Below are 12,263 nucleotides of genomic sequence, written 5' to 3' on the forward strand. Positions count from 1 at the left end.
CTCCCCTCTCCACCCGGTGCTGCCAGCACTCTTCCAGCCCAGCCGGCCACATCTGGCGTCTGCCCGCCCTTGTTTCCGCTGCATCCAGACTTCCCTGGTGGCTGGAGGCTCTGTGTGCATCCAGGAGTTTAGATATACAAAGGGATTGCCAGGACCTGCAAGCACCCGCGGCAGTGGTGTGTATTGGGACGTGGGACCCCGTTATGAGCTCCTGAGCCCCGAGAAGCAGAGGCAGTAGAGTAAGGGGATCGCCGTGCAGGGCAGGCGCCAGCCGGGCGGACCCCAGGGCACAGCCAGAGACCTCAGGGTGACACGCGGAGCCCGGGAGCGCAACGATGGAGGCACGAGTGGCCTGGGGAGCGCTGGCCGGACCTCTGCGGGTTCTCTGCGTCCTGTGCTGCCTGTTGGGCCGCGCCATCGCTGCACCATCGCCCATCATCAAGTTCCCCGGCGATGTCGCCCCTAAAACAGACAAAGAGTTGGCAGTGGTAAGTTGCTATGCTGGCTTAGACAAATTTAGGAAATAGAAGACGCAGGCCACCCTCCCTCTTCTGACCCCCTCTACTGGCACACAGCCTTGGGAGGAACTTTGGTAAACATCTTTGAGGGTCTCTTTCTTGGCCAGTTGATGGAGAGGTTGGCTTTTGTAAACAACGGGGGTGGGGGTGGGGGTGGGGGGGAGGAGGCTTTGGTAAGAAGAGGCCACTGATAAGTAAGTTGGGGGAGTTCAGGGTACGTCCAAGGGACCAGGAAGAAGCAAAGGAGGGAGATGATTGCCCTGGGAAACATCTGGAAAGGGTTGCTTTTGTGAATAATAGGGACTTTGACTACTTACCTAAGGGATTTGGTTCTAGGAGGGCTTTATAAATGTCTTTTGGACCCAACAGGAGAGCTGGCAACAGAACCTTTGGCAAGCATCTTGTCAGGCCTTTAGGGCAATCAGTTTAAGGGGGAATCTCTTGAAAATGGGGTGTGTGCTTTCGCATATAATTTGTATAAGCCTTTGGCCACAAAAGGATAGCCAAAGCAAGGCTTGGCAAACTTCTGGGAAACTTTGGCACACATCTAGAGACAGGCCTTTGGTGAGATGCTGGAAGGGACCATTTGGCAAGTAATTTGAGGCTGGAGGGAAGCAGACTGTGCATTTTGAGGGATGTCTTGTTTTAATGCAGAAGTTGTCCAGGAGGGTCCAAGGAGAGTTTCTTTGAACTTTTCCCTGGGATCAGAGGACACAAGGAAACAACGCGCCTGGCTGGCAGGCCTGAGGAGCAGGAGCAGAAGGCCAGGGCGCGTGGGGCGGGGGCGGACTGAGCCGGGCTGGGGTCGGCCAGCGGCCAGTAAGACCTCCTTCTTGGCCAGACTCCAGAGCTGCGGCTTAGTTGTTGTGTGAGCGTGCGCCTGGCTCTAGGGCGTCCTGGCAGCAGCATCCATCGCATCCATCACATAAGCTAGATGGGGAGGCAACTGCAAAGCGGTACCCACTCTCCATCCACTGGCCATGGGTTGGTTTAGATGCTTTGCTGGGTCTCAGGACATGTCTCTTTATTGCCTTTATTCAATCATTTTAGAAATCTTCCAGTCAGCCTCTTCCCCAATCTATCCAAGACTAGGAATCACATGCCATGCCGGGGGGGGGGGCGGGGGGGGACACCAAATCTCTTTCCACAAGGCTTCCTTTACAGCAATGGTTCTTAACCTGTGGGGCGTGACCCTTGTGTAGACGGAATGACTCCACTCCCTAAGGCGTCCATATAACAGGTGGAGAGAGCTCAATAAGGTGGCCAAGGATGGTGCACACCTGGGAAGACCGGGACAGGAACGTACTGGGTTCAACTTAAAGTGAAAAGCCGCCCCTCCCAAAAGAAAACAACAAAAAAAAAAAGAAGAAAGGAAGGAAGGACGAGAGAGAGAGAGAGAGAGAGAGAGAGAGAGAGAGAGAGAGAGAGAGAGAAAATAAAGAAAGGGAGGAAGGAAGGAAGGTAGGAAGGGGGAAAGGGGGAGAGAGAGAGAGAGGGAGGGAGGGAGGGAGGGAGGGAGGGAGGAAGGAAGGAAGGAAGGAAGGAAGGGAGAGAAAGAAAAGAAGGAAGGAAGGAAGGAAGAAAGAAAGAGAGAGAGAGAGAAAGAAAGAAAGAAAGAGAGAAAGAGGGGGCTTTTAACTTACATGATCTGACTTCCTGCACATCCTATGTTAACCTACTGGCCTGGTGATCTCTAATGACTGATTTAACTTCCAGAGTGGATGTTTCTTTGAAGTCAGAGGGTCATAGTGGCACCATCTTTGTGATAGATGGTCAGGTACTTCTAGATTCCTGGAAGAGTGTCTGGCGCTTAGGAAACACTCAATACACATCAGGCATTGTTACTATTACATTACTATTATGGTCATTACTATCATGCCCTCTTTTTGCCCTTTGCTGAGTGCCTCCAAGCAGGTAAGAGCCAGTCTAGAAGCCGGAACTCCTAGCTCCTTTTGCCATTCCAGCCAGACTTCCCCACGTATTTAAGTTTGCATTTGTGATTCACCCACATTCTTGCGCCAGGGTTTGAACCTTACAGAGTAAAAGTGCCTGTCTTGATCATCAGTTTATCCTGCAGTAGCACAGGGATTGACACATGGTGGCCTTCACACATTGCTTGTTGAGCAGCTGGTTGTAGTTTGGGGCAGACCATCTAAAGAATAAGGCCAGCATCTTTTTAGAAATGGTGGAGCTAAGATTTGAACTCAGGTCTGCTACCAGACCCATGCCAGACACAATCCTTAAATTTCTTCATAAGAAAAAAAAATATGAGGAAAATAATGTATTCCTAGGTCTGCTGGGAGGTTCAGTCAGATAGAAGCTGGGGTCTGAGGGTTCAAGCATGGGCTCTGGAGCATGACCGCTTGATGTCAAATCCCGATTTGCCATTTGTGAGTGGTGTCCTCTTGAGCAAGTTTCTTAAGTTGTCTGATTTTTTTCTTAGATTCTTCCTCTTCCTCTGCACGACGGGGAGAGAGAGAGAGAGAGAGAGAGAGAGAGAGAGAGAGAGAGAGAGAGAGAGAGAGAGAGAGAGGGAGAGGGAGAGGGAGAGGGAGAGAGAGAGAGAGTTACATAAGCTAATATCTACTGAGTTATAAATTCAAGGAAATAAAAGGTGGTAGCTATGCCCTTTACAAGTGAATCACCCCACTGGTGGGTGACAGAACTCATTTGAAAGCCCAAGGCTCCATTCACTGTCTTTAGATTCCTGGTTCCATCCTGTCCCAGTTAGTGAATGTTTGGCAGAAGTTGGGGTTAATGGGCATTGCCATCCCAATGTGGATCCCGACTTTGAGAGTTCCTGTCTCTTTCAGCAATACCTGAACACTTTCTATGGCTGCCCCAAGGAGAGTTGCAACCTCTTTGTGCTGAAAGATACCCTCAAGAAGATGCAGAAGTTCTTTGGGCTGCCCCAGACAGGTGACCTTGACCAGAACACCATCGAGACCATGCGGAAGCCAAGATGTGGCAACCCAGATGTGGCCAACTACAACTTCTTCCCCCGCAAGCCCAAGTGGGACAAGAACCAGATCACATACAGGTGCCCAGGAGGGTCTGGGGGGACACAGAGTCAGGACCCTGAGGGATGTGTGCTTCCTTGGGAATTGCCTTCCTAGTTTAGGGGATCCATGAGGTGTCATTCCTCAGAGCTGAGCATTCAGGGACTTTGCATACAGAGTTCTTGATGTGTGGCTAGGTTTGAGTCTCATATTCACTAATGATTGAGGCACTGGTCTTACTCTCTTGCACTTAGAGTTGGTACCCTTGCCAATGAAACAGGGCTAAGAAATCTGCTCCTCATAGGGGCGGTTGAGGAGCTACATTAGATTAAATGTAAATCAAAGGTTTCCACAATGTTTGATACAGAGCAAGGGTCTACAAGTGTTGGTGATTGTCATTGTCATCTGGGTGGGTCACTGGGTCAAGTGGAGGAAGCTTGATGACCAGCTGATAATTGTGTTCTTAATCTTATAGTGGTTTTATGATTGGTTGCTAATTGAGCCAAGACCTCTCCTCTATGTGCCTGGTATCGATCAAGGGTGAGATCTCTGCCTTTTGTTTGATATTGTACTGTTTATTTCTCTGGTGCCCTTGTCCCAGACAGAATGAGGGATGAGAAGGTCTGAGATTGTAGAGACATCAAGGCAGTATAGGAGGGTGTTCTCAGTGAGTTTTGCTCAACACATCTGCTGCACGAGAACACTTGCACACACACACACACACACACACACACACACACACACACACACACACACACACACATGCACACACATGCACACACACGCACGCACGCACACATGCATGCACACACTCTATGCACATAGACACTTGCACAATTGCATATATGCACAGTCGTATGCACTTCTCCCCCTTCTAGGATCATTGGTTACACACCTGACCTGGACCCTGAAACCGTGGATGATGCTTTTGCTCGGGCCTTAAAAGTATGGAGCGACGTCACTCCGCTGCGCTTTTCTCGAATCCATGATGGGGAGGCTGACATCATGATCAACTTTGGACGCTGGGGTAGGCAGAACTGGGCTGGAGAATGGGGTAGCACAGAGACAACAGGGCTAGGTAGTCATTTGAGAAGCATGGGGATCCCGAGGGCAGCTTACTGAGAAGTGTAGACATCGGATGCTCATCAGATGGAGGTAGCAGAGCATGTTCCAGACACTGGAAAGCCACGGCTGTGATAGCAGAGGATGCAGTATAGTATACCCTGCTTGCAGCAAAAACGGACTGCACCCTGTAAATGACAGCCCCTAGATGCATATGGCTACTTGGATATAACATAATAAGAAAGACCTTAACAATTTAAATTCAGTAGTCCCAATAGCAATGCAGGAGGAAGTGGAATAGAATCTGGGGCCAAGCTACCATGTGAGCTGTTGGTATCTGGCAGCAGTATACGTATGAAGGCTGGTGGTATGGATATGAGTAGGTAAAACAATGAAGGTGGAGGGCATGGGAAAGGCAATGTGGACCTGGGGGTAAGTAAGGGAAACATTCTGTTACAGTAGAGTCCGAAGGCTAGCTCTGTGGATAGTGATGACTGTCTGGCATGAGAATAGAGCATAGTGAGGAAGATGGAGTTGATGGGAGGCCATGGATGCCAGGAAGGGATTGGGCTATCATGCTGTGGTGGCACTGAAGACATGTGGGTGGGTACAGTGTTCCTGATAGCAATGAACAGAGCAAAGGTCTATCTGTGGTGCAGGGGAGAGGACCATGTGTCCTCGAGGAGTATGGGCCACAGGATGGGAGCAACCAAGCGAGAGCTTTTCCATTGACTCCCAGTGATGCTTATTCCATAAAACCCCAGTAGGAAATGTGAAAGGGACAGGTATTTGGAGGGCTGAGGAACTCCAAACACAGATAAGGCTGTGGCTGAGCTTAAGGATGCAGCTGTGGGGGCAGGGAATGATAACAGCTAAGAGGCAATGTGGATTTCAGAGCATGGAGATGGATACCCATTTGATGGCAAGGATGGACTCCTGGCACATGCCTTTGCCCCGGGCACTGGTGTTGGGGGAGATTCTCACTTTGATGATGATGAGCTGTGGACCCTGGGAGAAGGACAAGGTAAGATAGCTTCCGTCAGCCTTCATTCCTGTCTCCTAGCAATCTAACCCCACTTTCAGCCCTTCATTTGCTCTGATGGGATCAGGGCAATGGGAGGAGGAGGGAACTCAGCTTTCAGGATGAGCCCATAGCGCAAGGCCCTGAGAGGTGGGTCTCAGGCTCTGTGTGTCCTGCAGTGGTCCGCGTAAAGTATGGGAACGCTGATGGCGAGTACTGCAAGTTCCCCTTCCTGTTCAACGGTCGGGAATACAGCAGCTGTACAGACACTGGTCGCAGTGATGGCTTCCTCTGGTGCTCCACCACATACAACTTTGAGAAGGATGGCAAGTATGGCTTCTGCCCCCATGAAGGTGAGCATCTGCCCTGGCCCCAGCCCTCACCCTACCCAGGCCCTCAGCCTAGCTAGGGGTACCTGCCATGCCTACATCCTCCACATTCCACAGGCCAGCCAACCTTCATCCCCTCATCTAAGTGTCCATTATCCTGCTTTCAGCTGTCACTGTGTCCCGCCTCTACTGTGTTGCTTTAAGGACAGGCACACATTCTAAGAAGTGTGTTGCTCAAGTTCATCGTCACTGTGTGAACATAGTATCCTGACACAAGCTGAGAAGGGAACAGAGTCTCCAGTCAGTCTGACCTCATGGACCACTGTCACATAGGACTCCCACCCTGTGTGTGTGGTCTGTTGTAGCTTAAATGCTATTTTTGTGGTGCACAACCATTTCTGCTTACTTTTTCATATTTAGATAAGTGACTTAGCTTTATTATTTGTGAGATTATGGATTTGATTTATTGATTATTTTTTCTAACATATGGGAGAATGATTTTGAATGTATCAACATTTTTTTGGAGGGCCACTTTATACTTCATACAAACTCTATGGTTCAAGGCCAGGAGGCCAGGAGAAGAGAGACAAGGCCTAGAGACAGATGAAGAGCTTAGCAGTGGGAGAGGAACAAGGCTCAGTCCAAGCTGGTACCTGATCCAAGGAGGATCTTCAGTCTGAGAATATTAGCCATCCCTCCCAAACTGGGCCCACTGTACCAAAGAGAGTCACTTAAAGTGGTCAGAGCTATGCCATCTGACTCTGCCTTCTGTCCCTGTGCCAGGACAGGTATCCAGCTCCATTCAGTGTGTGTGTGTGTGTATGTGTGTGTGTGTGTGTGTGTGTGTGTGTGTGTGTGTGTGTGTGTGTGTGAGTGTGCATTCATCAGAGCTCGAAACATTTTCCCTCTTCTACCATCTATTGAGGAAAAAGTGTGAAGGGCAGAGGGGTATTGATATCCACACTCAATCTACTTTGAAAGCTTCCTGGACACACTTTCTAATCATAAATCTTGGTAAAAGTATGCATGACATCATACTTGGCCAGGCCATCTCACTTGATGGTTCTAAACATCAGAAACCCAGAAAAAAAATGTTGGAGAAATGAGAGAAAGAAAATACAGACCTACTTCTAAGTATTAGTTTATTCCCCAACTCATAAAGGCATTTCTGGATCATAGACTAAGGACAGTCTGTTTGGGGTAAGGGGGGGCTATAATTGTATATAATTGTATATGGTTGTGACTCTTCCTGCCCCTATTGCAACATAACAGTAGCACCAATCATCTGGACAGGGGGGAAGGAACAAAGAGCTTCTAATTGCCTTCCTGTTTACATTTCCTTTCCTCTGTCTTTTCGAGGCAGATCCAACCCATGGCCTCACACACGGTAGAGCTGATCTCCTCCACCACAGACTTCTATCCTCAGCCTTGTTTATGCTTTTATCACGGAAGCTAAACTTTGTAGTAAGACTCAAGCTACTGACGATTAGTAAGTCAGAGGTTCTAAAATAAAAATCTGTGTCTTGCATTTCCCGGTTGGACATGGGCAAAGCACAGAAACCCTTTCCAGAGTCAGCCCTTCTGTGGATAGATACAGGTTCCGTGGATAGATAGGAAACAGCCTTGAACATCTCAAGCTTGGACAGGTTCTCTCTGTGTCAGACATTGGCTATTGATTTGGTCCTCGGCCAGGTTCAAGTACGCACAAGGCACACGTGTTTGGGTCTTGGGGCAGCGATTCTGATTACTCAGCCCCTCCTGACGGCTGATTCAGTGTCTCTTCCCTGACCTTCTCTTTGGGAAGAGGGTGGGTCCCAGAGGAGATGGGCTTCTGGGTGGGATCAAAGTTATCACTTAACCCTCCTGATTCTGAATCACCAGGGCCTCTGGACTTAGATCTATCGCTTCTCTAAGCTTTACTCTTTCTGGTCCATCAGGGAAAGGTGTCTTGTTTGGGGGGGAGTGGAGAATAGCAATGAAGATAGAGACCCACCCCCCGTCCCTGCACTGGGAAGCCAGGGGTTGAGTTCTATTCAGCTTGTGGTAGAGTTAACAGACCCAGTGAGGTCACCCCTGGCACTGCTGTACACAGATGGTCCTCGTTACGCACTTGTGGTTTTGCTAGTTGGCAATTCCAGACACACACCATTTTGTAACTCCAGAGTGGATGCAGGGATGGGAGCCTTGGGGGATCTCAAGACAGGCTGACCTTGATCCGGTCTCTCCCCATTCTCCAGTCATGCCCTACCCTGTGGTCATCAGAGTAGGAGGCTAAGATACCAGCTACCCCTTCTCCTTCTCCCCTCCTTTCTGTGGGGATTGGCTATAGCATCAGTGGAGATGTCCAGAGAATACTGAAACTTTCTCGAGAAGTCAGTGTTCACTGGTATTTTAGATTTATTTATTTATTTATCATTTTAAACTAGTGTAGGTGTGTATGTCTTTGTGTGCGTATGTACAGATGAGTGTAAGTACCTCTGAGGCTAGAAGCATCAAATCCCTGTAGCTGGACTTACAGATGGTTGTGAATTATTTGACATGAGTGCTGAGACCCAAACTTGGATCCTCTGGAAGAGCAGTCATTGCTTGTAACTGCAGAGCCATCTCTCCAGCCTCTAGAGATTGTTTGTAATTAATATTTTTAACAGCTACAACTACTCTTAAATGAACCAGCAAGTGGGTGACTAGCCAAGTCTACCCAGCCAGTTATCTCTCTCAATGGCATCTTTTCCCTCTCTTCCCCTCCCCAGCCTTGTTTACCATGGGTGGCAATGCAGATGGACAGCCCTGCAAGTTCCCGTTCCGCTTCCAGGGCACCTCCTACAACAGCTGTACCACCGAGGGCCGCACCGATGGCTACCGCTGGTGTGGCACCACCGAGGACTATGACCGGGATAAGAAGTATGGATTCTGTCCCGAGACCGGTGGGTATCCCTGCCTCTCTATGCTCCTCAGAGGCAAGCATTTTGACATTTAATACCCACTTGGCTACCTACAGCATCTTCCCCAAGACTAGCTGTGGTACCACAAAGGCGTGGGAGTCAGCTGTTGCAGGTGTGCTATTGATTCCTGGCCAGCTGGCTCACAGCCTGCTAGCCAGTTTGCACCCAGTCTTTCAGCTCTGACACTGTATCTCCCTCCCTCTGACCTTGAATCTTTCCCCTCACCTTCTCTTGACTGCATCGCTTCTATGTCTCATCTCTTACTCATCCTTTCTCACTGTTCTTTTCTCCAACATGTGTTTACTGAGCCTGCTTCTTGAAGCTAAAGCAGAGATTTGCGTTTGTAAGACTGTGTGCCTCAAGGCTCATCTTCTAGGGCAGTGTGTTGAGACCATCTGCTCTCTCAGCCCTCTGGGTGTCTGGCCTCTCTGCTCCTATCTACAAGGGTCCATTTCTAGACTCTGAACTATGGCTACCTGGGTTTAAACCTTGGGTCTGGTACTTAACTTTCAAGTATTATCTGCGTAGCAAGTTTCTTAATCTCTTTGAGCCTCTTCAAGACAAGTCCCATCTATGACATGGAGATGTCACTATAGGGTCTCTCCTATGACAGGGCTATTGATGGAGGTGAATAGGATGGACCAGTACCCAGTGAGTGCATGTTAATGTCACCGTCTTGTCATTGGTTCCCGACTGTGGCCTCAGATCCTCTGCTGCCTCTTGACCTCTGTCTTTTACCCCCCAGCTATGTCCACTGTGGGTGGAAATTCAGAAGGTGCCCCATGTGTCTTCCCCTTCACTTTCCTGGGCAACAAGTATGAGAGCTGCACCAGCGCCGGCCGCAACGATGGCAAGGTGTGGTGTGCGACCACAACCAACTACGATGATGACCGGAAGTGGGGCTTCTGTCCTGACCAAGGTATGAGGCCCTGGCCTTTGGGTAGAGACACTGGACACCCCTCCACACCTGACCTGGAACAACCTGAGGTCCAGACGATGGATCAAGCATAGATATTGTCTCTAAACAAGATACCCCCATTGTACCTTCAGATCTAGCCTTCAGAGCAGAGGAAACTCTGCTCCGGCAGGGAAGACAGGTTCCCTGCTTAGGTCCAGACAGTTTAGGTGGACATTCATACAGCTTCAAAATGAGATGACTAGGCACTGACCCTGAGTGGGGATCAGCCCTGCTTTTGCATTTCTTACCTACCACTCCAGCTACCCTTCCAGACAGGACTGTCACTAGCAGGAGTCATTGAAAGACCTTACTGTTGGTCTTTGAGCTGGGCAACCTTCACTGCCTAGATGCCCAGGACTTCAGTGTTTCAGGTAGCCCAAAATGTTTAGGCAAGGGGATGGGTCCAGGATCTGGCAGAATTAGGTGGGTTTCTATTCTAGATTGATTTTTGTTGTTGTGAATGAACACTTAGGGAGGAAAGATCTACAAAGAGGCTTACACTCCCAGATTGAGGGAAGTCAGGGCAAGAACTTAAGGTGAGAACCTGGAGGCAAGAACCATGGCAGGATAGCACTGTGTAGTTAGCTCACAGGCTGATGGCAGGATAGCACTATGTAGCTAGCTCACGGGCTGACGCTTAGCTTGCTTTCCTGTACAGCCTAGGGTATATGCGTAGGGAACGGAGCTGCAGTAAGCTATGCTCTCTGCATCTATTAATAATAAGAGAGTTCCTCGGCAGCATGCCTGGAGACCAACCTGATGAAGATCAACAGTCAACTGAGAGTTTTAACGATGACTCTAGGCTGTGTGGCATGGAGAGTTGATGCTCACCGGGACACTCTTCCTTCTGTGATGATTGCTTTTCTCTTGTATTGAGGTGCACTTTGGTGAATGCTGGCCAAATGAGGTTTTCTTAGGAATTTTTTCTTGCCCGCCAAAGGCTATCATAGGAGATAGTCTGACACCCCTGCTTGGTGCAACTTCTGCCTATGGTGAGATCTCCACCCATGTGAAGAGTTTGTGGCCACTCAGGCTGCCACGTACAAAGCATAATATACTGGTGGCTTAGGACAACATAAACTGACTCTTCCCCTAGTCAGAAGGCTGGAAGTTTACAACCAAAGTGTCTCTCCCCATCCCCCTACCCCCACCCCCATGCCTGTATCACCTTATTGCCCGCTTCAGCCATTATATGTCACTCTCTGGTCCCTATCGGTCCCTTTGTCTCTCTTCCTAAGAGGTTGTAATCCACAGTGGGTTAAGGGCTCGTTGGCTGCAATGAGGGTAGCATTTTAACTGATTCATCTATTTGAGACAGGGTTTCACTATGCAGCCCAGATTCGTCTTAAGCTCACAACCCTACTTCAGCATGTCAAGCACTGGAATTATAGTTAGATATATCATTCTTGGCTCTGGCTTCCATTTTGGTGATGTCTGCAAATAAGATGGCATGTCCTAGGTAACCAGGGACAGAATTCTATTTTATACTATCATCATCATCATCATTATTATTGTTGTTGTTGTTGTTATTGTTATTGTTATTGTAGTGGGGCTTGTGGGATAATTGAGTCACAGCACGGAGGGTGTGGCACACGATTTGCCTGCTCTCCATGGCCAAGCCTGAGCAAGCCATACAGGCATGAATATGTTTTGTTTCAGTTTCCCCATGGGACTGGATTTGCTGGCATACACTAGGCGAATGTTATATCATCAAGCTGCATTCCCAGGGGAGTGGCTTTTACTTCCTTCCCTGGGAAGAAATGGTGAAACCCTGAGGCCAGACTCTCCCTCTCACTCTTCTTCTTTGAGATCCTGAGCAGCAGGTTTTGTGTCAACTCTCACAAAGGGCTAAAAAGCATGCTTTTTCACAGATGGGACTTGAAGCAGATGCCCCTTTCTCTCGCCCTCATACCACATGCAGCCATCATTGGGAAAAGGCAAGAGGATGCTGACTGGCCTACTCAAAAGCAACAGCACTCTCAGCACAAGGGAAAAACCAATATGTGCCACTTCTAGAACTTTTAGCTCTACCCTGGAGTTGTCCTCCCCCAAACCTCCTTCCTATTAAGCAAGTCTTGATGCCTGTCTTATTTCTCTCTTGAATTCCACCTCATGTCCCTGCTTTGGCACTCAGGATATAGCCTATTCCTCGTGGCAGCCCATGAGTTCGGCCATGCCATGGGGCTGGAACACTCTCAGGACCCTGGAGCTCTGATGGCCCCGATCTACACCTACACCAAGAACTTCCGATTATCCCATGATGACATCAAGGGGATCCAGGAGCTCTATGGTAAGCCGCAGCTTGTGGGACTCTGAGGGGAGAGGTGTCTTCGAGGATCCCACAGCCTGGGTGGGAAGACGCAGGAGTGGAAAATGCCAGACCTCATCTAGTTAGAATGGCCAGGGACATCATCAGGGGACATGGCTCGTGCCT

The 12,263-nt window shown here is 49.1% G+C and overlaps 1 protein-coding gene across 2 annotated transcripts in view; it reads left to right on the forward strand.

Annotated features, from left to right (window-relative positions):
* Positions 1–12,263, forward strand: part of Mmp2 (matrix metallopeptidase 2) — a 26,132-nt gene continuing 13,869 nt past the window's right edge. Inside the window, exons 1-9 of one of the 2 annotated variants that reach the window (XM_006530751.3) lie at positions 1–488; positions 3,332–3,558; positions 4,396–4,544; positions 5,475–5,603; positions 5,780–5,953; positions 7,293–7,418; positions 8,680–8,853; positions 9,617–9,790; positions 11,964–12,119. In XM_006530751.3, the coding sequence (XP_006530814.1) occupies positions 336–488; positions 3,332–3,558; positions 4,396–4,544; positions 5,475–5,603; positions 5,780–5,953; positions 7,293–7,418; positions 8,680–8,853; positions 9,617–9,790; positions 11,964–12,119 (1,462 nt within the window). In that variant the 5' untranslated portion in view covers positions 1–335. The remainder of the gene's footprint in view (positions 489–3,331; positions 3,559–4,395; positions 4,545–5,474; positions 5,604–5,779; positions 5,954–7,292; positions 7,419–8,679; positions 8,854–9,616; positions 9,791–11,963; positions 12,120–12,263) is intronic. The other variant, NM_008610.3, reaches the window with a different exon arrangement.

The sequence above is a fragment of the Mus musculus genome, chromosome 8 (genome assembly GCF_000001635.26).
Source record: "Mus musculus strain C57BL/6J chromosome 8, GRCm38.p6 C57BL/6J".
Taxonomy (NCBI): Eukaryota; Metazoa; Chordata; class Mammalia; order Rodentia; family Muridae; genus Mus; species Mus musculus.